Source organism: Coenobita brevimanus, chromosome 5 (assembly GCF_032717465.1).
Source record: "Coenobita brevimanus isolate Jiangsu-jjx chromosome 5, ASM3271746v2, whole genome shotgun sequence".
Taxonomy (NCBI): Eukaryota; Metazoa; Arthropoda; class Malacostraca; order Decapoda; family Coenobitidae; genus Coenobita; species Coenobita brevimanus.
Genome location: NC_136958.1, coordinates 43,895,359 through 43,922,006, shown reverse-complemented (window position 1 = coordinate 43,922,006; position 26,648 = coordinate 43,895,359). Strand labels below are relative to the sequence as shown.

Genomic DNA, 26,648 nt, shown 5'->3' with positions numbered 1-26,648 from the left:
TGCTTAAGACAGGAGCTAGACTTCTCCTCTCACCCTTATCGTAAATCCTACAAACCATTAGGAAGGGGGAGAGCCGCCATTCTGTGTGTGTGTGTGTGTGTGTGTGTGTGTGTGTGTGTGTGTGTGTGTGTGTGTGTGTGTGTGTGTGTGTGTGTGTGTGTGTGTGTGTGTGTCCTTGGCCTGTGTTCTGCTACTGTATTTCTTCATCAACACCGTATGATATCCCCCTGTTTACTATCTTCATAACTGTCGTAGAAATAAATAACACACATACGAGAAAAATAGGAAAAGAAAATGAAGAGATCAAAGACTCCCACATAACCCTTTCAGACCCGCAACAGACGGCCTTAAGTGAACAGGGTAGACTCAATAAAAGCCCTGAATGCCACAAAGCCCGGGCAGAGAGAGGAGGGGCAGTGGACGTGGGCAACATTGAGTCAAAGAAGTATCGCTCAGGAGGGGTACCATGATGGCCGAAATGATAAATATTGGTGAAGGTCCAAGAAGATTAATCTACGGTGAGGCTCATATGTCACTTTTTTCTTCCATTAGGCTGTTAGGTTTGTCGTGTGTTGCAGGGGCGGTTCAGTCAACGTTATCAGTATCTATCTTGCTTCATTCACCTCAACCCACGCCCACACCAGCACAATGAGCCGTCCCTGCAACACACTGGATATCAAGGTGAGTTTCTAGTGAAGAGATATTAATGGGCCAGCCTGTATTTTAATCTGAGTACGCTCATGATAACAAACTGACTATACGGTGTCACAGGCAAGCGATATATGGCATCCTTATCTATACAGGTTTACCATCGTTGCATAACCCCTCCCCATTTTTTTTCAATTGCAGTCATCCCTGTTGTTACTTGCTTCGCGCCAAATGTGCACCGAAAATTTTTTGATCAACTGTACAATCTCCTCAGTCACGCATTTATAGTTGGGCGTCAGGTTCGAGTAACGTATTTAAAACCAGAAGTTTTGTTCAGCAATTTCTTAGTTACTTTGACTCCATAGTTGAAAAGTGGAGTCTGTGGAATCCAAGTAACTTAAAAACTACTGAACAAACCTTCTAGGTTTTAAGTATTATTCGAAACCTTAAGCCATACAGTGTGACCTCAGGGATTAGGGACTGGTCATACAGCCTGCTAGAGATCAAGCAGCGTGGAAAGCAACAATTAGGTGACCAACGCCAATGCATGTAACAAATATGCTGGAGCCTCTATCAATGAAGAGAAACGAACCTAGATTCCACAGTAAGAGTCCTATTAAAAAGGAGGCTTATTCATCCATCCATCCATCCATCCTCCAATTCTACGTTGCCCCATGAGGAGCGTAGAAGCCCGGGACTAGGGAATTCGGTCCTGACATTTAAGATGAGAGTGACCAGCCTCAATCATCCCCGAGTGGCATTACGTGAGCAATAACCCCAACCACCCCTTAGATATAAACCTTCACCGGCTCAATCCGATTGGAGAGATGTAATTACCCACTAAACCACCAGGCGCCATAATTTGGTTATATGGTTACCACCCAGCGTTGTAAATGGTTTCCTGGTGTACAGGAAACCATTAGGCTTGTCACTCAGTGTAGAGTCACCCATAGGCAGAAGGAAGAGGAAAGAATGAAGGAAAGAAAGACAAAAGAGGGAGTGTAAAGTCACCCGTAGGCAGAAGGACGAGGAAAGGATGAAGTAAAGATAGACAGAAGAGGAAGGAAGGAACGGAGAGAGGAGAGGAAAGGGCAGACACCTGAGAGCAGCACTACACTGAGTGAGTGGATGGTAAGCGCCCCCACCTACCACATAAATATAAATAAAGAGTAGTACATTTTCCCTGTCTGAAACTTGAAGCCTGACTAAATGGAAAACGGCGGGCGGGGGTGGGTGACTGTACCTCTTGGCGTGTCCTCTGAGATGGCTGCGTGTAGGGTGGGGTGGGGGAAGAAGGGTGCGTTATCATTGACGTCCTTCAGGTTGACATGGACGTCCGTGTGTGCCGTCAGCTCCCCGTCCGTGGCTGACACCCGTAGTCGCCACTGGGCTTGTCCGTGGGGAGGGTCTCTGTCAAGGGGCTGTGGCGAAGAAAAAGGAGAGAGGAAATTTGAAGCAGGTAAATGTGAAGCACATCTTTAAATAATAATAATAATAATAATAATAATAATAATAATAATAATAATAACAATAATAATAATAATGGGACGTTTGTACATCTGTGTGTGTGTGTGTGTGTGTGTGTGTGTGTGTGTGTGTGTGTGTGTGTGTGTGTGTGTGTGTGTGTGGAGCAAACACCGTAAGAGGAGACTAGCGAGGAGAGAAGCGCACCGGTATGTAGTGTCGCAGAGAGTGGACAAAGATATTTATTATTATTATTATTATTATTATTATTATTATTATTATTATTATTATCATTATTATTATTATCATTATTATTATTATTATCATTATTACTATTATTATTATTATTATTATTATTATTACTATTATTGCACTATTATTATTATTATTATTATTATTATTATTATTATTATTATTATTATTGCTACTACTACTATTACTACTACTACTACTACTACTATTGTTGCTGTTGTTGTTTCTCATCATCATCATCATCATCATCATCATCTATGAGAAAACCGTATAAACCACAAACCCACTCAGGTAAAATTCCCTCCACATAACAAGACATTTTTGACCCTGTAATCAAACTCACTGAAATTAATCGCTTCAGCCCGACGACGCGTTTTTCATCCTATTTCCTTACGATTTTACCCAATTCTGAAGAGACTATTTCGTGCTGAGGGCGTTAGCTAAGGCTCAGTGCTCTCCAGTTCAATATAAGCTTCTCTCCAGTTGCATATTTGTCTGGAGAGAGGTATAATATAGTGAATATGACGTCAACGTAGTGAATGGTTAATGAAAATGTGCAAAAATGACGTATGGTAAATAAGTATGTAAAAAAAAAAGGAAATTATTGTCTTATTAACACTTTCAATCCGGTAATACATTCCTCTGTCTGCCTGTGTGTGTGTGTGTGTGTGTGTGTGTGTGTGTGTGTGTGTGTGTGTGTGTGTGTGTGTGTGTGTGTGTGTGTGTGTGTGTCTCTCTAGCGCGTCCATATCCCCTCTGTCTCATTCCCTGTGCCCCTCTCTTCATTACCGTCCGTATAAATTGCTCTATTATCATCTTATCATCTTAACTACCGTCGCTCACTCACCTCCATTTCTCACCCTCATTTCTCATTACTCTGCTTCGTCTTCCCTTCCTCCTCTCTCCGTCTTGTATTCTTCCATTTTTTTTATATATTGACTACAATTTTGCTCTTTTTTATCCGTCCATCCGCCCATCCACTCAGTTATCCGTCCACTCATTCATCCATCCATCCACCCATTCATACATACATCCAATTTAACTAAGATCAATATTTTCATCCATCTATCCACCCATTCATACATACATCCAATTTAACCAAGATCAATATTTTCATCCATCTATCCACCCATTCATTCATCCATCCACCCAAACTATGCTCAGTATTTTTATCAGTCCATCCATTCATCCATCCACTCATTCATCCATCCATCCACCTTAATTAAGCTCATTATTTTATCCATCCATCCATCCACCTACCCATTCATTCATCCATCTACTTTAACTGGGCTCATTATCTATCTGTCCATCCATCCATCCACCCATCATCCAAGCCAGTACTATCATGAGCGTAGGGACCCGAGGCTAGGCTATTTACTCAAGATATTTTAAGGTGAAGGTGACCAGTTACCCGTCCATGAGCGCCATGCGGGCAATTATCCCAAAACACCAGCTGGAGTTGATTACTGATGATTATTCTTAGTTGATGTGCCTGAACTCACTCGATCACCAGGTGTCCACAGGTTGGCAAAATGCGTTTCTGGAGTAAAGGAAACTATTGGGTTCGTCATGCAGTATAGTCACTTCTGGATGTGCTGCACTGAACGAGTGAATGGTGAGTGTTTCCACGTACCGCTAGACAATTTGGCTACCACTTTGCAATTATGAAATTCAAAATTCTCTCTCCCTGTATATATATATCACATCAACTTCACTTTCTCAATCACATTTCCCAACTGCTTTCATCATCCCTCTTTCTCTCATTGCATCTTTGCTCCTTCAGCCGTTACTATATTGTAACTGATATCACTAGTTTCTCATCAACAAACATGTTAAAACCACACACCTCTCTCAATTCTGGTCCCATTATATCACTTCAGTTATATCAGCCTACATTCGTTTTTCAAGCATTTACAGCCTTTCACCCATGTTCACTCTCTCAGGCTAATAAGGGGAATTGTCGCCTATTAAGGTCGATTCGCTGCCACTCTGAATCATTTAGGCCCATACACTGTACGGGACACTTATTGGATGGATTGAAATGAAACCTGTAATGTATGACTGTAACAACACAAAACAAATTTCGGCCAAATCCTTTAGAAACTTTGTGTTGATAGGTACAGTAATTCGATGCTTGGCACCGATTTACATAGGACTATTCATTTCATTCATCATCTAATCCAGTGTTTCCCCATGTGGTGCGTAGTAGCCTGCGGCAAGGCAAGTTGGTCGAGACATTAAGATGAGAGTGACCAGCCGTACTCAACCCTGAGTAGCATGACGTGAGCAATAAACCATACAGTAAAATGCTATGACTCATAATACCAGGGATTCAAGTTCTGAATTTGGTGAATAGGTTCTGGGTTTATGTTGCGTAAGATCCATTTTTATTTATATACTACATAATACAAAGTTGTGGATTCAAAAATTATTTTTTATTAAAAACAATGATCATCCCCAATAATATATCATACATGCATCTGTGCATGCATATAGCGTACTGTAATTTAACGATAAAAGGTGTTTTTTTTTTTTTAATCAAAATGCCACAGGAAGCAAGCAGTGACCATTAAAAATTCTACATGTGCTGTTTTGACGTAAAAAAAAAATCTGGATATATCGTCCTTTTAATCTTCCGATATTAAACGAATAATGTATAATGATCTTTACTTGAACACCATTTATCATGATCTTTAAATGGCATCCTTTTTTTTTTTTTTTAATGAGTTCGACTCTGAGCATAGGTTTCAGAGCCCGTTCCGTGAAGCCAAGGAATCCCCTTACGTACCATACCCCTCCACACGTCACCACTTCGGCGCTAACACCCACCGTCCATACTTAATTACATGCTAAGGCTGTACCATACAGAAATACTCAATCTAACAAATACAGAAATTATACAGGCGTTAAAAAGAAAATAAAAGAATTACTACATGTGTTTCATAGAACAAGGTATGCAGGTATTTAAATTTGGAAGAATCCTTTTAAATTAGTCATGCGGCTGAAAACACCTGCTCATTTACCTACTTAAAATGCATTGGAAATATTGTTGAAATCTGTTATTTTTCCGGTCTAGTTTCCCCCTAAAGAATATTCTAGCGATTCACATCCACACCAGCCCCGTCAGGTTAATTCAATTCCATTTATACCCAAGATGGTTAAATCACGAATCAGTTAAATCCGTGTATAACCTTCAATATGTGCTTCATAAGTCGGTTAGTAGTCGCGGCAATAATCTACACATTTACCACACCAACGCAGATATAGTGAGGTGGCCAGAGAGGAGTGGGCGGGATGGGCTGCTATAGAACAGGGTGGTACTGGCGTGTTGAGAAGAGTATACCCTGTGAAGACAGATGTTGTGGGTAGATCGGTAAGGTGTACAACAAAGGTGGTGGAGCAGAAATTGTTTGGGTGGGCGGAGAGGACTGAAATGATGGTAGGATAGGACAGGACGATTACACCCTGTGGAATAGGGCGTCGTACATGGGACTGTGTTGGTGCTGTGAAGGTGAGAGCCACAGACCTTTTTTTTTTTTTTTTTTTTTAAGGTAAATACTGGGATGGGGGTAGCGTAGAGGAAAGACGTGGTTGGTGGAGGGTGGCAGTCGTGGGTGAAGGCAGGTCACTATACCCTGCGCAGATAGGCCTATGAACCGGCTACTGCTGATCGCGTTCCTGGGGAAGACGGGCTTGGCATAAAGTGAATGTTTGCTTTAATTACTCCCGCGTAATTGATAAGCATAAATCTAAGCCTTCTCCATTTCCTTCTGTAAAAACATGTAAGTTGGTTGGTTGGTATGGCTATGGCGATGGCTCAGTACAAAGTTTTCTCTAAGCACAACAACACGTAGAAAATCAGGAGCATACAAAATGATTTCATATCATCCCTGTGCATGGGCTTCACTCTCTCATTACATCTCCTCTCTTCTTGCCACCATTATATCTCGTTCTTGCTTGGCATTATTTTTTTGCATTTCTTCGTTGCAGTCATATCATCTCATCTCTTTCTTGTCATTATCATCTCATCTCTTTTATAGCGTCATACCATCTCATCTCTTTTATAGCGTCATACCATCTCATCTCTTCGTTGCTGTCATTTCGTTTCATCTCTTCGTTGTTGCCATAAAACCCTCTTCTTCATCGTCGTCTTTTCATCTCATCTCATCTTTGCCATCACATCATCTCATTTCTTTATAGCGTCACGCCATCTCATCTCGTTACCCTCACTTCATTTCATCCCTTCGTTACCGTCACTCCATTTCATTTTTGCGTTAGCATCACTTCATCTCATCTCTCTGCTGCCATCATTTTATCTCCGTGTTGCCGTCATTATATCACCTCATCGTTGCCCTCATCTCATCTCGTTGTTGTGGTCAATTCATCTCATCTCTCACTGTGTCTCCGTCAGTATATATTGCATCCTCACCACCTCCATCACCGTAACTGATATCGCTCAGTCACCCCAATCACTCTCTCGTATTCATCTTCTTCCCTCTCCTCTCGCTGTTTTCTCGTCTCGCATTCTTCTACAGGGTGTTAGGAAAGTTTATATGTACAGTAGCAGTGAAGTGGGGGGTGAGAGGAATGGCGGGGTGAAGGAGTATGTGTGGTAATGTTACGTGTGACTAGGGAAACGTCGTACTGTGTGTGTGTGTGTGTGTGTGTGTGTGTGTGTGTGTGTGTGTGTGTGTGTGTGTGTGTGTGTGTGTGTGTGTGTGTGTGTGTGTGTGTGTGTGTGTGTGTGTGTGTGTGTGAGAGCGCGCGCGCTCACCCATTTGTATTTACCGATTTGTGTTCTACAGAATCTGAGTTAATCTTGTGTTGTCCCGCCTCCAATGATAAAACTATCCAACTTTGTTTTGAAAGCATGGATATTCTTTGCATAAATCACATTTTCATCCAAATTATTCCATTTAGTTATAATTCTTTTTCTAATATACTATAGCAGTAGGCGTGTGTGTGTGTGTGTGTGTGTGTGTGTGTGTGTGTGTGTGTGTGTGTGTGTGTGTGTGTGTGTGTGTGTGTGTGTGTGTGTGTGTGTGTGTTTTGGGCAGCCGAAACTACACATTCAGATCGAACCAAAATTGGCACAAAAATCGCAAAAAATTCGCTGATGTGAAAAACTTGGTCCCATCACGATTGAATAACTTTTACTATATTTAATATGCGATCACATTTTGATAAAAAAAAAAAAAAAAAAAGTTGCTCCAGGCGCACGGCATAGGATCTCCGTAGAATTTTTTGCCCACAAGGATAACTAAAATATATTTTAGCAGCGCGAGAGCCCTCCGCAAGAGCAAGTGCGAGAGGCCCGAAGGGCCCACGAGCACTTGTGGAAAGCTATATTTTCTTACATCACCCAAACAAGTTGGTTTCTTTAATCTAAAATTATGTCCTCTCGTTCTTCCCTCATCCCTTATGATATAATCTTCTCTATCAGTGTTGTCTATAATGTGCTTACACTTATACATCATTATCATATCTCCTCTTTTTCTCCTCTTTCCTGTGATGTACTCACTTTCAACCTTTCCAATCTCTCTTCATATAGCAAATCCCTTAAGCTTGTTATAACTTTTGTAACCCCTCTTTGCATCTCCTCTAATTTATTTATATTTTTAAGAGGGGAGACCACACTGCAGCAGCATATTCGCATCTTTATCTAACCATTCCATCGTCATTATCAACTTACCAAGCATTTCCTCGCTCATATAATCTAATGCTGGTTTTTTATTCATCAACAGATTAAATGCTCCAATAATTATCTATTTATATGCTTCTCTGGCTTCCCCTTGCTGTATTATTACACACAAATCTTTCTCCATAGTAGCTTTGTTGATATCTTTGTTTCCCATTTTTTTAACCCAATTTGGTCTTCTCTTACTTATGTCCATCTCAGTTACATTACACTGTCTTTATTGGTGTTACAATCAATCTTCCATAACTGGTCCCATTTATGCACTTGATCTAAATCTTCCTGCAACTCTCTAGAACTATTTTCATCTACAATTTTCTTCATGATATTTGCATCATCGGCAAACATACTCATACATGACCGAACTTCACAGAGCATATCATCTACATATATCAGGAACATAATGGGGGCTAAAACTGCTCCTTGGGGCACTCCACTTATCACTTCCATGTTGAAAATTTGTTTCTAATCTGTTCTCATCTGTCTGCTGGTGAGGTAACTCCTCATTCATTTCAGTAAAACACCATCTATGCCACCATTTTTTTTTTTTTCCAGATGCTTTCCTTGATATCCAAATACATAAAATCCACAAACCCATCTCATTTCTGTAACACATTAATAACTCTGTCAAAAAAAAACTTAGTAAGCTTGTGATGCATGAAATACCTTCTCTGAAACTAAATTGCCTAGAGGTATCTTATTTTTCTCTATATGAGCTGCCCATCTCTTCCTTATGAGTTTATTGCACAATTTACAAACATTACCTGTAAGTGACATTGGTCTATGTTTAACGGGTCTTCTCTGCAGCCACTCTAATATACTGGTACTACATTTGCTCCCTTCCAATCCCTTGTCAAATCTCCCTCCATTAAAGAACATTTTAATACATCATATATTGGTTTAATTAATTCATTAGCACATTCCTTGGTTACCCAGCCAGAAATGTTATCAGATCCCACGGCTTTGGTTGCATCCACATTTTTCATCAACTCCAAAAGCTCATTAAGTTCAAATTTAACCTCATTTTTAATTCTTATGATTTATTTCAGACCTGAAAATCCTCTTGCTTTACAAATTATGTTTGGAATTTCTCATATATAATCTCACACATGTCTTCTGTTTCATATTCTTTATTATCATATTTTAATCATACAATTCAATCTTGAATTTTCAGTTTATTATGTATATACTTGTAAAACATTTTGGGGTCACTTCCACATTTATCCACTACATTCTTTTTACATTTAGAAGCTGCTTCTCTTCTAATCCTCACAAAATCATTTCAGAAATTTTTCTCTCTCCCACGCTGATTTACTCGTAGTTTTCCTTACTACATTTCCAGCACTGTTTCTCTTTTCCATTGCTGTTCTATATCTATCATTAAACCATTCCTTTTCCTTCTCGAATTAAGTTACATATTTTGGAACATATTTACTAACACCCTCAATATACGAGTATGCTTCCTTTAACTGAAAGTATTTATTTTGCGCATCTTTGCTTCATTAAACTCTCTTCTGTCATATTCACCAAAATATTTTCTCAAAGAATTAATATCAGGTTTCCTACAATTAAACCTACTGTTTATAACCTCAGCTTCTGTTAGCATATGATCACTCCTTCCTAGGGAACAACAGTACTTTATAGTTTGGACATCATTTGGATCTTTTGTGAAAACGTGATCTAACCTCGGTGATTCGTCATCTCTTTTTCTTGTGCTCTTCTTAATGTTTTGGATCAATAAGTTTTCCATTGCCAGTTCATGTAATTTATAACCCCACGTATTGGCGTTATTACCTGCATCACTTTCCTCCCAGTTAACCTCCTTACAATTAAAGTCTCCAGTTAATACCACTTTGTTTTGCTTTCGTACCCGTTTTTCCAGGTATATTAACATATCTTTAGTTATAACTTCATATTCTTCACCATTCCATTTTCCTGTTCATGATGACATATAAGCTACTCCTATATCTATCTAAATGCCTTTCTCACTGATGATTTCTATTGTCAGTGCTTCTTCATTTTTATTTCCGGTATCTGCTTCTACCTGTCTTACCTTCAGATTATTTTTTGTCATTATCGGAACTCCTCCCTCAGCTCTTCCTCCTTTATCTCTTCTCCATACATTATATCCACTCTAAGACATCATCGCTCCTTTCATGTCCTTTTTTGTTTCACTTAAACGAATTACTTCTGTTTTTTCTTTGTTAGTATGATCATCTTACTCTAGCATTCTTTAATCAGTCCATCCATATTACTATACATTATTTTTATTAAACTGTTCTCCTTGTCCATTACTTTACCATGTATAACATCTCTTACTTTATGATTTTTTATTTTCTCTTTGTCCTCTCTTTTATCTACCATTTCATCACTTTCATAATTAATGCTCTTTAGAAAAACGTATTCGCTTCTTAACCTGGTCTCTCATTGTTTTTTTTTTCTTTGTTTCTGATATTAAATTTCTCATTTTCTCTCTTTTCTCCCGATTCAAGTTCCTCCTCACTGCTATCCCCTTGTATTTCTCACTTTCCTTCAACACACATGTAACTTTCAACACCTTCTCTGCCACACTTACTGACTGGAACTGAATTCTGACTGGTCTTGCCCCAGCCTTCCAGTACTGTCCCAAACTCTACACTCCATCAATCTCTTCCTCCCAGCCATTACCTTCTGTACCTAATTCCTTAATCTTTTCACTGGCTTGCTTTTCCTCTGTCTGTTTTCTCTCAACTATATTTCTAATTTCACCTTCTTTACCTGCAAACATAAACACATATTTTTAGCTTTCTACTGTCGCTCTCACTATGTTCTCCCTTTTTCTTATGATAACTAATACTCCTTCTTCAGTATTTGCTTTTCCATCCATTTCTTTTCCCTCCATTTTCTCCTTAGTCCTTTATTGTTCCTCCATCATTTAACTTAATGCAATTTTCTATTTATTTCATCCACCTGCCATGAATTCTGCATATTTATCGCCCGCCTTTAGAATGTGGAGTGATAAAGTTTTTGCCAGCCTCTGTGTGTGTGTGTGTGTGTGTGTGTGTGTGTGTGTGTGTGTGTGTGTGTGTGTGTGTGTGTGTGTGTGTGTGTGTGTGTGTGTGTAGCAGAGTGAGATGTGACTGTGAGGTGTGGCAATGCATGGTGTGACTGAGAAATGGTTGAGGTGTAGCAGTATGAGATGTGACTTTGAGGTGTGCATGAGGTGTGGCAGTGTATGTGTGACTGTATGTGATGTGGAACCGCGAGGGTATGCGGCGTATTCCGCGTGTGTGAGGTGTGGCAGTGACAGGTGTGACTGAGAGGTGTGCATGAGGTGTGGCAAATTGAGGTGTGGCACTGCGAGGTATCACTCAGAAGCAGTGTGTGTTGTGGTTTAATGCATGACCAAGTAATGAGGCGTTTATCGGTGCTAGGTTGATTAGCCAAGGAAATGGAAGAGTATGAGTTTATTAATTAGAAATCAGTGTCCGACATAGCCTACTTTCCCTCCAAAAAATTTTGCAAGTTGTAAGGATAATTTCTGAACACCTAGGCTCTATATACTGAACAACCACGGAATCATTACATATCCCTCTTTCAGTGCAGATAATGAAACCGCTCAGTTAACCTTCCACTAGCACCGCCTCCCTTAGGCCTCCAAACATACTCTTACAAGCATTTGGGAATTTCCCATTCGCTCCAGATATTCCCAGCACCTTCCACATTTCCAGTCTACTCTGTCATATGTTTTCTCCAGATCCACGAAGGCAACAGACACTTTCATTCCCACCTCGATATATTAACCAACTATAAAGTCCATCATAGATGGCTCTGTTCTACACACCACCTTCACTTCCTATAACCTTCTTACAGACAGCATTACAGTAAGCATGGGTAAACTAAGTCTTCAGCTACAGCATCAGTCGAAGGATAACAGAAGTAGCATTTTTTTTTTATGTGTTAGACTCTGGGCAAAGACTTCAGGGAGTATCCCAAGGCCCAGCAGTCCTCCTACACACCTCCACATATCACCACTTCGGCGCTAAAACCCACCGTCCATTTTGAATACATGCTAGGGCTGTCTCATACAGGACTAGTGTACTGGTATTAGCGACGGTATTTTTACGACATGTCGGCGGGTCTTCTGATAGATCAGTAAAATCTTCTTTTATGAAATTCACATCCCTAAACTGTTCCCTGCCCCAGCCGAGATTCGATCCTGGCTCCACTGGGACTGCAAGCCGCCCCTCTATCGATTCAGCAAATCAAAGCCCATCTGAATATGAATCCAGTGAACTAAAGACTTTAATACACTTCTGCAGTTCCTCATCCTCTTTTGGGGGAACAGGGAAGCATATGAGAGTCGTTTGTGTAACTAGGCAACTGGGCAACCTGATTCTATCGGCGCCACCACATGAAGGCATCCTCCTCCAGAGGGTAAAAAAAAAAAGGAAGAAATGTTTCCATACTTGAGAGGCTGGTGACTGTAATACGCTCTGCAGACTGGGAGGATTCTCGTTTAAGCTACTACCATTCCAGGAAAATCAAAGGAATACTGCCTAAGGTACTAAGTAATGTGCAAGCGGCAGGAGTCCGCGGATGTGATGGAGGGACGGGGAGGATATGTATAGGAATGAACGTGGTATGAGCTGAGGAAAGGGTAGCATGGTGGTGGAATACAAGGCAACATGGAGGAGATTTAATCGTGGCCACCCTCTCCGGGATTACGACGTCTGGGTATTAACAGACAGACAGATTGTCTGAGGGTCCTTCAATTCGTAGAGCCGTAGTGTCACAAACATCCCTTCTGAGGAGGGTCCAGAGGCCTTCAGGGGGCGAGATAATAGAGTTCGGGAATGGATTGTAACCAGAGGAGTATGGTAAAGAAAGATGACTGACTGAGAGGCAGGAACATCTGTTGTTAGAAAATGTCGAGGATATTGGGTCCCCCTTCAAGGCGGTCGGAGATATGGACTGCGTACAGTACGCGATGTTCTAACTGTAGATTATTAGGGTTAGAAAAGCTAAAGCAAGTTCACAAGGTGGGTCAGCGAATGGATAGAGGAGCCAAAGGTGTTGCTGAGGATTAATATTTCCCAAAATGAAGATTTCAGGGAAAATAAAAAATGAAAGAATGTGTTCTACTTGCGTAAAGAAACAGCCACGTAATACTGAAATTAGCAGAATCAGGGGAAAGGTAAGCAGTACACATTATCTACGTTTACACAGTGCCATGATAGCCAAACCAAATGCTGAAATTTCGGAAGATTCAAGTTCGGAACAAGATAGCAAATAAAGGCACTGTTAACGTACACAGAACAACTAAATGTGTTTTGAAAATCATTACAGAGGTAGCAGGAGTGTAATGGAAAGAGGTTACTATTAGCAGCCTGAGACAGCTGTGTCTGGGATGGAAAAATGTGAAGATGGTGGAGGAGAACTGGTGGTCCACGGAGAGTTAAAAGATGACTGAATAACTGATAAGGAAAATTTATCATGGCAGAGTAACATAAAGGACACTGCCGATGAATAAAAATGTGATAAAATAACAAGAAGAACTATTTTCACGTCAGGGAAAAATACAAACGAATAAAAAGCCAAAAACGTAAAAGGAAAGCCCACAAATGTTACTATTAAAAAGATGCAAAAGATCAGGAAGCCTCTTCTGGTCGTCTCTAAGAAAAGGTGTACCAATGGGGATACTTCTCGTCTCCTCCTCCAGGGACTCTATTTCGCATATTTTCTAAATTTTACCTCTACACTGTGCTATTCCACTGCTACTTCATAAAACCTACAGTCAGCTCTTCCAATCCAAGCCGGCCGTTAAAATACACACTTACAGACTCTTACTTTCTTCTACTCTCACTTTCTTGCATCTACAGCCTGCTCATCCACCCTAAGCCAGTTGCTCCAGTACATACACACAAACTCATAGTCTTGCGTTCACGTTTTGCTATCCAACTCTTGCCTTTTCCTACTGCACTCCATCTTGAAGCTCTTCCACTCTTACATTCCTCCTGATCCACTCATATCTTTCTTGAATCCACATTTCACTCTTCCACTTCCACTTCCTCATCACCCAGTCTTCCACACGCCCAAGTTAAGGCTTCCCCATCCCCTGCCGATATCCTGCAGTGATATTGATGTCAATCGGTTTTCCCTTATCCTTTTCTCCCGAGGTTTTGACAGTCGTATTCTTAATCCTGTCCTTCTGACTTTCTCTCTCTCTCTCTCATATAATTCTCGTATATCTATCTATTTATCTATCTATATGTGTGTGTGTGTGTGTGTGTGTGTGTGTGTGTGTGTGTGTGTGTGTGTGTGTGTGTGTGTGTGTGTGTGTGTGTGTGTGTGTGTGTGTGTGTGTGTGTGTGTGTGTGTGTGTGTGTGTGTGTGTGTGTGTGTGTGTGTGTGTGTGCGCGGGGGTTCTCAAACTTCTCAACTTCAATCCCTCTTTGGCGATCCCCTAAATCCCCGCGGACCCACTTCTCTTCCCCAGCGAAAACAATGATGAATTATGTACATACGGACTCCAAGCGGCACAGGACACGTTGCAACACCTTTTCTTTAGTGATTTATTTTGTTTGGTACACTTTAACATTCATCTGTGTACTATCGTCTTTTTTTTTTTTTCACATGGCAAAAATCCCTATCTAGATTGAAGGGTGCATCTGACTAGTAACCAAGGAGACTAAGTTTTGTCTCATAACTAAAGCTCGCTGAATTTCATACCACAACAACTTGACATCCAGATTATGGGATTGGCCCAGTTCCCTCACATGAAAAAAGCTGACAATAAATACATCGTCAGTATGGGTTCCGTCAGGGACGCTCCACTGGCGATCTTCTCACCTACCTTTCAGACTCCTGGTCATCCTCCTTTCGGGACTTTGGCGAAAGCTTTGCCATTGCACTTGACATCTCAAAGGCTTTCGATCGAGTCTGGCATAAATCTTTAATTTCCAAACTGCCCTCTTACGGTCTCTATCCTTCTATCTGTGCCTTCATCTATAGCTTCCTTTCTGGTCGTTCTATAGCTGCTGTTGTAGACGGTCATCGTTCTTCTCCTAGATCTATCAACAGTGGTGTTCCTCAAGGCGCTGTCCTATCACCAACTCTCTTCCTTTTATTCATCAATGACCTTCTAAGCTGTACATCTAACCCTATCCACTCGTACGCTGATGATTCCACCCCTCACCTTTCCATTCGGTTCCTACAACGTCCATCTCAGCAGTTACTTCAACAAACAAGGGATGAGGCTATGGCACACTTAATGTCTGACTTCGCTCGTATCTCTGACTGGGGTAAAAATAATCTTGTTGTTTTTAATGCATCAAAGACTCAGTTTTTACACCTATCAACCCGACAAAATCTTCCACAGGTATACCCACTGATGTTTAATAATATCCAGCTCAAGCCTGCATCATCCTTGAACATGCTTGGGGTTTCATTCACATGGGACTTATCTTGGAAAGATCATATTGCATCTCTTGTAAAATCTGCTTCCAAGAGATTGGGTGTGCTAAGCCGACTTCGTGCCTTCTTTACCCCTGCACAGTTGTTGACTTTATACACGGGTTTTATTCGCCCCTGTTTAGAGTACAACTCTCTTGTGTGGGGAGGCTCCCCACATACAGCTCTTCTCAATAGGAAGTAGTCAAAGGCTATTCATCTCATCAACTCTCCTCCTGTTACTGGCTCTCTTCAACCTCTGTCTCTTCGCCGCACTGTTGCCTCTTTATTTCTTTTCTATCGCTACTTCAATGGTCACTGCTCCTCTGAACTGTCTGCTTGCATCCCTCCACCTCTACGACGGGCGCATAGCACCCGTCTAGCAACAAACTCTCTTCCCTTTTCTGCCCAACTCTCTAATGCAAGAGTTAACCGTTATTCCCACTCCTTTATTTATGCAACAGGTCAACTCTGGAACTATATTCCTGTCTGTATTTCCTGCTTCCTATGATCTCCAGTCTTTCAAACGCAGTCTGTCCAGGCATCTGGAAATGAATAGATCTTAAATTTGGCTCTCTTTTTTCTCTCTCTCTCTCTCTCTCTCTCTCTCTCTCTCTTGGAAGGAACGTTCATGCAGGCTCAGCCTTTGGTTCCTTCTTCCTCGCATAAAAAAAAAATCATTTTAATATCGATATGCAAATAGTTTCCGATAATGAAATTCAAGGGGATATTGGGGTGTAAGGTGCAGAATAAATCGTTAAAGAAGACGTATTACGATGTCTCTGAAGCCATTTAGAATACAAGTGATAGTTATACTGGTACTTATCAGAAACAAGACACAACAGACTCCTTTACCTTTCACTTGCAAACAACGACCGTCACAGCGACTTCAAGCATTTTTCCAGTGGCATGATTCTTTACCATTGTCATTATCGACGAAGAATTTCACTCCTAATCTTAGCGATCCTGAATTATGCTGGAAAACACTTGGCCTCTGGTGGGACTGGAGGCTTAGTTTCACCTCTTTCTTTGTGACTCATTACCTCCGCCAACGAAGCAGGACGTAGGTTATGTATTCATCCTTGTCGTTTGTCTGTCGTTTTTTTCCCTAGATAATTCAAAAATTTGTTATCGGTTTTCAATGAATTGCGGTGGATAGGTGGGTACTGGGCCAAGGAAGAAATGACTGGATATCGAGACAGATCCATATCCGGATAGAGGAATAAATCATACATTTTAATGTCGTCGGCAGAGGTATGTCTTCTTCGATTTTGTGTAACAGGGCACACTACACCAAGCCTGTAGAATAAATTACCTCCGCCAACGACGCTGAGCGGAGGCTGGGTTTACATATCATAAATTATACTGGCGTTGACTGAGGTATGCACTCTCCGAAGGTTTTCTAGTTTTGCATACCACACCTCAACACTCGACTGTATGCTGTCAATATCGCTATACTATTGACACTGTTAGCATCAATAACATACAAGTGGGCACTGAGGTGCACTGTGCTGAATAAATCGCTAGGGAAGAGGTACTAGGAAATATTTAAATCCACTTGGAATACGACTCCCAGATTCAACGTCAGACTACCCACAGCAATTATTTAGGTGGTACTGGTTGGGTAAAAAATCGTTTAATTATGAGTTATCCATTCACTAAAATATTCAGACTTTAAAAGCTTTGCGTTCTCCTACCCTACTGAAGACCACTGAAGTTATACGATATTTACCCTAACTTGGCCTAAAATTTCCAGCTTTCCATCTTCACTGCTGAGTTGTTGTTTTTTTTATGCAAGGAAGAAGGAACCACAGGCCAGGAGCCCGCAAGATTGTTCCCAAAAGAAAAAGGAAAAACAAGACAACACAGAGCAAAATTCAAGATCCGTTTATTTCGAAATGCCTGGACACACTGTGCTTAAAAGACTTGAGATCATAGGCAGTAGGAAATGAAAACAGAGGGAGACAGTTCCAGAGCAGACCTGTTGCATACATAAAGGACTGGGAGTAACGGTTAACTCTTGTTTTAGAGAGATGGACAGAAAAAGGATGAGAGTTTGTTTTTAGACGGGTGCTCCGCGCCCGCCACAGAGGTGGAGGGATGCAAGCTGAGGGTTAAGAGAAGCAGTGACCATTAATGTAGGGATAGAACAGAGATAAAGATGCAACAGTGCGGCGAAGAGACAGAGGTTGAAGGGAACCAGTAAGAGGAGGAGAGTTAATGAGACGAAAAGCCTTTGACTCCACCTTGTTGGGAAGAGCTGTATGTGGGGAGCCTCCCCACACATGAGAGTTGTACTCTACACAGGGGCGAATAAAACCAGTGTATAAAGTCAACAATTGTGCAGGGGTAAAGTAGGCACGGAGTCAGTTTACGAATATATAGACTACCCCTAAAAATATGATGCTAGTCACGAATAAGTGCTATGGAAAGGATATAGAGTCGCAGTGTTCTCTTTTTCTGCCAATGAGCTACCCTGTTCTAAGTAAACTGAGAAAGGAAAAAGTGGGCTTGTTTAAGGTCAAAAGGTTGTCATAAAACCCTCCCCTGTATCTCTGTCTCTGTGTCTGTCTGTCTGTCTCTGCCTGTCTGTCTGTCTGTCTGTCTGTCTGTCTGTCTGTCTCTCTCTCTCTCTCTTTAATGCCCCTCATCATTTAAGCCATACGACGCTACGCTTCCCTTCCTTTACTCTAAGACAGTATTTCTCACTTCCCTCCATCTCTGATAATTCTCTCTCTCTCTCTCTCTCTCTCTCTCTCTCTCTCTCTCTCTCTCTCTCATCCATTTCAAAGATCCTCCTTTCTTTATCATTCTCATATTTCCTCCTCAAGTAATAGTTCTACGCCTGTCTCTCTTTTCTCCTGCTCTCCTTTCTTCCCTTTCTCTCCTCTCTTTCTTTCTTTCTCAAGGCTGTTCCTCTTTCTCACCGCCTCTCGTCTCTCTTTCTGTCTCTCTTCTCTCATTTGTTCTTACTTGCTCTAGTTCTTCTTCTTCTCTCGCTCTCTCTCTCTTAATTTCTTTTCTTCGTTCCTTCTTCTTCCTCTTCTCCCTATCTTCTGACTTCCTCTTCCTATTTCTTCCAGACTTTCTTCACTACTTCCTTTGCTTCCTCTTCATTTATCTCCTTATCTTTCATCCATTCTTCTTTACTTCTCTTTCTCTTCCTTTACCTCTTCCTCATTTTTCTTCTTCTTTTTCTTCTTCATCCTTTCCTCCCTTCTTTTCCGTTCCTTTTTCATTATTTCATTTTTACCTCTTCTCCTCTCCCCACATTTCTTCTCTCTTCACTTTAATCTCGCTCTATCTTTCCCATTATTCTCTCTCTCTCTCTCTCTCTCTCTCTCTCTCTCTCTCTCTCTCTCTCTCTCTTTTACTTCTTATTCCTTTCCTTTATACCTCTGAATTTCTCTTTCTCCCTTACATCCACTTCATTTATCACCCTTTTCCTTCTTCCATCTCTCTCTCTCTCTCTCTCTCTCTCTCTCTCTTTTCCATCCTTCCTCTCCTTTATATCTCCTTCTTCCCTCTTCCTTACTCTCTTTCGGCATTACTTGCGATGTATAACTTCCTTCTTTTAGTTCCTCTTCCTGTTCTCTCCCTAACTATATAATCTTCAATTTCTCCTCCATTATTTTTTTTCTTCCTTTTCTCTCTCTCTCTCTCTCTCTCTCTCTCTCTCTCTCTCTCTCTCTCTCTCTCTCTCTGATCTGTGAGCCTATAACGCTTTCAATGGCCCTGAACAAACAGGATGACTGGTAGAGCTGAGAGAGAGAGAGTCAGCCAATGATGATAAAATGCCACCCCTTAGAAGTAAAAAAAGAAAACGAGAAAAACATGAGTGGGTTACTCTGGAAAAATACTCTGCGTCGAGGCAGAGAAACAAGCAGGGAAAACTGTGTCATTTAGAGGCACTGTTGCCGATGGAGACGCATCGGAGACAGTCAGGCAAATGAAACGTAAACACAGGAGAAACGGAGTGGCAGGGAGACTCTCTCTCACACACACACACACACACACACAGTAGTAGCAGCGGTTAATAGCCTTACACATATTACTCGGTAGATATAAATGTTGCCTCCATAGCCTTGCAAAGATGATCAATCTTAAGACGACAGACAGAAATAGGTCGATAATTAAATAAACAGGCAAAAACGGACATAAATTACGTTGTATGTCTCCTCGCCAGATGGATCAACGACAGACAGAAACAGAAAAAGACAGAGCATCGCCACACCTGTCCTTGCAAGACTGGTAAAATACAAACGATGAGAGCTAAACCGATCAAAACAACGTTGTCTCCTTTCAAAACACCTGGGTGTGGAGGATGACTGAGAGAGCGTGAGGCCGATACGAAGGATGACAATTTACTTAAAAACAATTATAGACAAGAAGACAAATGCTGACAGATAGATATACAGAGAGCTAGCTAGAGCAATCCACCATCTGTCTCTTCGCAAAAGGTCACGAGTTTGGGATTGACTGAGAAGCCGCAGACACAGGGAGAGAAAGAGAGAAAGAAGAAGGTACCAGCGAAGGCACAAAAGTTACAACCAGAAAAAAGTTACTGAAGCCAGGAAGGTGTGGAAAGAGAGGAGTCTGAAAGGCAGGAGGAAGGGAGAGAGGCAGGAGGAAGGAAGGGAGAGAGCTAGGAGGGAGGAAGGGAGAGAGGGAGAGGAAGGGAGGGAAGGAGGGAGAGAGAAGACCTTGTTGGCCTGCCTGTGAGAACCCTGCAGATGGTCACAAACTTCAACGAGGTAACACAGCGCGCGTGTCTTTGGCCACTTGGATCAGGATGACGTCCATATTTAGTTTATTTTTGCCGGAATCAGACGATTTTATCCATCTTAGGAGAGACCCCTTGAATTTACTGGGTCTACCAGAGCCGTAACTAACCTTTTAAAGTCCAACCAAACTAATGCCAAAAATAAAGTGAAAAAGATGTCCAAGGGCCCCGTATCTTTAAACGAAACGGGCAACCCGGCAGGGCTATTCAGACCTCTATAAGGAGAACGGTTACGACCAGAGAACTACCCACCTCTTCACCTTTTCTTGGCTAAGGAACATTTTCAGTTTTCTTTTCATTAAACCCCTGACTCTTATATTAAACGAAGTGAAATTCAGTCCAGTGGAAGAGTTAAAAGTACAGACCTCGCAATATCCTAAAGGAAGAAGAATACGACATACATTTCCCGCGTGTCACAAAAGACAGTTCGGGGACATGGGGGGGTATGGCCTAGATCCCCCCCTCTCCCCCCTTTTTTTTTCCTGTGGACAGACGAGTTTGATGATTCACCACCAAACATTTGTGCTGCAAGGAACCTCATATCCCCTTAAGGACAGAAGGAACACTACTTAACCTGGTGCGTCCTCTCTCCTGACTGCTGGCCATGATGCGTCTAATAATCTTATTTTACTCGTCCAAAACTATGGTAAACATGAGAAAACTGGGTGAGGATGATGAACATACGAGTAGTATGATGTCCATGGGAATAATGCTAATAAGACAGAGTGAAAGGGTATATATTTAGTGCAAATGACAAGGATTTGGAGCACCTTTTTTAAATGATGGTTTATGGGTTGACTGAGATGTGTACAGTACGTGTGGTACAGTATTTTATACTTCTGCCGTTTCCTGTTAACTTTTAGTAAAAAAAAAAAAAAGTTGTACGAGCATGGGTCCAGTTCTCAAGCGTTACGGAGCTACAGTTACTGATGGCCTCATTAGTGGAAGCGGTTTCTGTTGAAACATGTGAAGGTGTATGGTACGTAGGGGGACTGTTGGGCCTCAGGGAATGGGCTGTTAGGCTTATGCCCAGGGAAGTGAAAAAAAAAAAAAAAAAAAAAAAAAAAATTGGAAGGAAAAATGATGGGGGTTCTGCAGCAAATGAAGTAATTTTATAGATGTGTACTTTGACGAAATCTACAGTGTCACACAATGCAGTACTAGTGTCATAAAGACTTTGTAGTTAATTGTAGAGAAGTATATGTTAGACTTGTGGTCGAGCGGCTTTTATATCTTGTAGTAGTTTCCCCACCAGATGTCATGTAGTGACGGGAGAGGTAAAGAATAGTATGGGACTATCTTTATTTGTCTTGGAAATATTAAACAGGTATAATAGTATAAGTCCTGGGTAGCTACCTCCCTGTCTCGCTATCTCTCTCTCTCTCTGTTCTCAAGCTAATCTCCGTCTCGACCTCTCTATAGGGTCGCTTGTCTCCTTCTAAACTCTCTTTCCTAAAATCTCGTGTAGTAGGGTGTGTGTGTCCCGCACCTTCCTCATGGCAACAGAACCTTCTCACGAGAGGACTGCTGACAGCTATGAATCATCTCCTTACTGGCCGCTGTCGTCAGCTTTCCCCCGTGTAAGCGTTTAGCGCTGCTCGCTTCTCGCAAACACAACACCTTCTCATCATTTGACTTCCTGCTTCTATCTGTCTCTCTATCTATCTATTTATCTATCTATCTATTATGTAGTCCTATATTTGCTCGGCCGCGCGAAAATGACGTACCATCGACATTTAATAGTTATAATATATTAATACATACTACATACACATTATAATGAACTTATAAGCTAATTAAGTGAAATACATAATATTGTAAAGTAACATAATTGTATGAATATTGTATACATATATTATGCATAGTAAATAGTGATTATTCAGTAATATTACACTTTAAATAAGTTGAATACATATTGGAATAAATGCATTAAAGTAAATTATTTAACTGTAATACAGTATGTACTTGGGTTATTATAGTGAATTGCATACATGCAAGAATAAAAATAGTTTAAAATTAAGAATATTGTAAGAGTTACTAATATTTCATTTAAAGATAATGGTACTGGTCTGCCATATATGGGTCATTCTTCTTTGTGTTATTATTATTATTATTATTATTATTATTATTATTTTTTTTTTATATATATAATTAATACTATATACAAAATATATACACTTCATTCAGGGTGGTTAACTGTGATGTTAACTCTCCCCCACTAAACAATGACTCCAAATTAGCAATTCTTGCATGCATTCTGTGCATGGCCAACAGCAATACTGCAACCACAATGCAGATAATTATGAAGACAGAAGGTGCTTGGCTATACACATAATATGGGTTGAACATACTCAAACTCAAATCTTCCCAGGGCTTCATTGTTTCATTGATCAGCTGCATAGTTTCAAACTTAGGTGAAGTCAGCTTAATACTTGTGCTCATGTTTAAGTCCATATCAGGCAGTGGGTGGAAATGTTTGTGTGTATGATTGAGGATGGCGTAGTGATTGATGGTGGAAAAAGTAGACATGGATGGTGTAAATACCGCACAGTAGTCTGGTGCTATGTATAATCCTGAGGCTGATGTATGAGATGGTGGTATATCTGGACAGACTATGTAAACTGATGTGTTATGAGGGAAATAAAAAAACTGCGAGTGTCCAATGCGTTGATGGTGTACAAGTTTATCTGGAGCAAAAGTGAAGTTGCAATGATGATGAATATTGTTATTGCTGATGATAGCTATTTCACAAGGGACCGTATCAGTAGGCTGAAACGTGAAAATGTACGCAGGACAAAGATGAACAGCATGTAAGGATGTGCGGCACTTTCGCTCAATCGTTGACTCACTTGCGAAAGTGACAGTGTCTCGTCTCTTGGAGACCATGATGAGTTCGGTGTCTGTGTTGATGTTGATGATGACTAAAGTGTTGTTGTTTCTATAGGGGAAGGGGTGTATTTGGTATACTGTGAACAGGTCTTCCGTGATGAATGGTACATGAACTATCACTGATGTTGGTGTTAGTGTTGCTTCCAAGTACGGGTAATATTGCATAAATTCCCTACTGCGGAACAATGGCTTCAATTTATGTGTATGTATGCCTTGACTAACTATCTGACGTAGCTCATGAACTGGGAGTAAGTCATTTGTGATCTTGCCATCACCAGCATTCGAAATTCCTTGCATAAGTGCCCTGAAATGATCTCTAGTGTTCTCTAATTGTAGTAGAATCGTGTCAATATGTTCTGTGATGATGGAGAAGTGCTGGAAAAGGGTAACGTTACCCTCCAAGTTATTTATTTTATCTATACTCTCGAGAGCTACGTTTTCTGCTTGTTTCAGATTTTTCACAATTGTTTTCATTGCTGAGTTCTGTCCTGTGATGAATTTATCTTGGTATGTTAGTACCTGAGCTATCTTATTAAATTTTTTGTTTATTTCTTTAAGGTCATCCTCTGTAGCCAATCCAAAGATGTTCCCAAGAATTGCGCCGCCCAGATCGAACAAACCGCGCTTTTGGCGAGTACGTGTGATGTTGTTCCTGTCGCTCAGCACCTCTGTTCCATAAGATGGAGATCTTGGATCATGACGAGCATAGTTGACTTCGCCTGTTCTAGTTTCCATTTCGCTAACTTCACCATTTCATCCACCTCCTTGGTGATATGTGATTGTGAAACATAATTCCCTATCTTGAAGTCCAGAGTTCGCATCGGCGTCGCAAGTCTTTCTATATAAGTAGGTAAGTCATACAAGTAATCTAGACTTATTTCAGTACTCATGACATCCTTGACGATTGTAGTCGTGGCCGTTGGAGCTATGAGGCATCCTTGTCGTACTATATGCTTGGGGTCTAGGTGCGCATATACCCTTACTATGTATAGGAGAATCCATAGCATAAGTCCCTTCATCGTAACCTACCGAAAAAAAAAAATCTATTAATTTCCTATAAAGCTGTGGCTGATGATAGTGATGATGTGCGTTACGGTTGGCTGTTATTTCATTTATAGAAGGAGTTTAAATCGATATTTAATTCTCGTAAATGATGTACTGTAGATTTCATTGGAATAGTTGCACCTATGTTCGATTGTTTGGTATATGACCTTAATTTCTTTTGTAATCATTGTTGTGTTCTTGCTTGGTTTCTTGAGGTACGTTCACCTGTTCGGTTGTATCCGAGGCTGAATAATTATGTGATAATTCCCTTGAAACTCGTTTTAAATGGTCAATATGAACTTGTTTTTCCTCGCCACTTGAAAGTGACTTAATTAAAACTTTGTTTGCCTTTATGTTAATTACTCTGTATGGGCCCTCAAATTTAGGGGATAATTTATTGTCTCTCGTATGAATGACTCCGTAAACAATGTCTCCTAAGCTGATAGGTGAATCTTTTGCCTTTTTGTTAAATGCCTCCGTCATTTCTTCCTTGGACATCGTTAATTGTTTTTGCACTCTTGTGTGTATGTCCTGGAATTCACGTAAACGGAGTTTAGAGTAATCATCGTAATTGTATATAGGCATGCTGTCACCTTCTAGGAGCTCATATGGTAATTTTTTATCCGTGCCATATATAATGAAATGTGGTGTGTCACCAATGGATTTATTTATAGACCCATTAATGGAGGCCTCTACTCTGGGAATCCAATCATCCCAGCTTGCATAATTTTCACTGAGAATGTGTCGTAGCACATCTAATACCTTTTTATTTTGTCTCTCTACCAACCCATTCGATGCTGGGTGATAGGCCAAAACGTTAACCTTTTTAATGTTGTATTGTTTACATATTTCTTGTAAGATCTCAGAATTAAATTCTCCTCCATTATCACTTATTAATACCTTTGGGGTAGTAAAGCGACATATTACATTATCTGTTATTGCCTTTGCTACTGTCTCTGCTGTCTTATCTTTAATTGGAGCTAAAATGACATAACGGGAAAAATGATCCGTTGCTACGAATAAGTATAGGTTATTATTGTATGATAATGGCATCTTGAGTAAATCAACAGCGACAACGTCCCATGGCTGATGTGGTACTGGGTAATTACCCATCGGTGCAGGTGTGATTGGGTATCCTTTGTGTTTCGCACATGATTCGCATCTGTCTATATGATTGTGTATATCTCTTCGTAATGAAGGCCAGTAATATAATAGCTGGGCTTGGTTGAATGTCTTATCCTTTCCAGGGTGTCCTGCATGTGGGCTGTCGTGTATCATTCGTAATACTTGGGGTATCATGTCATTAGGTACTACCAACTGGTTAGTATTTCTTTGGCGTTTTGGTTGTTTAGAGTTAATTTTGTATAATGTATTATTGACCATTGTGAATTGTTCAAGTGGGACATGCAGTTTGGGTAATTGTATGTCATCTCCACTTTCTAACTTGTATATTACTTTTGACCATACTGGGTCAAGTCTTTGTGCCTTTGCGATATCCTCGTGGTTTGGGATATTTCCTTTGAGATCTAACGCCGCGACTTGAATTGTGTTCGGGTTCCTAGATAATGCGTCAGCTACTATATTCATTTTACCTTGTATATAATGTATTTGTACATTGTAGTTTTCAACTGTACATTTCCATCTTGCTCTCCTCCCAGAAAGGAGTTTTCTTTAAACATACCCACCAGTGGTTTATGGTCGGTGAATAAGTGGATTTCGTAACCATATACCAAATCTCGAAACTTTTGTAATGCAAAAATCACTGCAAGTGCCTCTAAGTCTGTAGTGCTATAATTTTTTCTGCACCTCTTGTTTGTCTGCTGGCAAATGCAATTGGTTGATTCTTTCCTCTTTTATCTTCCTGCATCAGTACAGCCCCTAATCCTTTAACTGATGCGTCTGTACAAATAAGAAATGATTTCGTGTAATCTGGATATGCTAAACAAGGTGCATTCGTTAGTTTAATTTTTTAGATTGTTAAATGCCCTTTTTGTTCTTCTTCCCATTGGAATACAGCATCTTTTTTGAGTAGTTGGAATAGAGGGAAGGCTATATGAGAGAACTGTGGTACGAAGGACCTATAGTACCCAGCCAGACCTAAAATTGTCTAACTTCGTCAGTCGTAGTGGGTTCAGGAAAATCTCTCACTGCCTGTATTTTGTCATCAGTGGTGTGAATACCATCAGAGCTTAATTTGTGGCCTAAGAAATTTATTTCCTTAAAGCAAAATTTGCATTTAGAAAGTTTAATTTTTAATCCAGCATCACTAAGCTTTTGTAGAGTAAGTCTAATTTCCTGAGATGATCCTTAATATTCTTCGTTGCGATAATAATATCGTCAAGATAAACAAATATTCCTTGTCCTAAAATTCCGGACAATACGTAATTCATAAGACGCTGGAACGTACCGGGGCTGTCCTCAGTCCCATTGGCATTCTTGTAT

At 40.6% G+C, this 26,648-nt stretch overlaps 1 protein-coding gene across 1 annotated transcript in view; it reads right to left on the bottom strand.

The window, feature by feature from the left end:
• LOC145399044 (putative neural-cadherin 2) overlaps positions 1 to 26,648 on the bottom strand; it is a 317,668-nt gene that overhangs the window by 119,655 nt on the left and 171,365 nt on the right. The window contains exon 6 of the mRNA XM_080271782.1: positions 1,892 to 2,069. Coding sequence (XP_080127908.1) covers positions 1,892 to 2,069 — 178 coding nt within the window. The remainder of the gene's footprint in view (positions 1 to 1,891; positions 2,070 to 26,648) is intronic.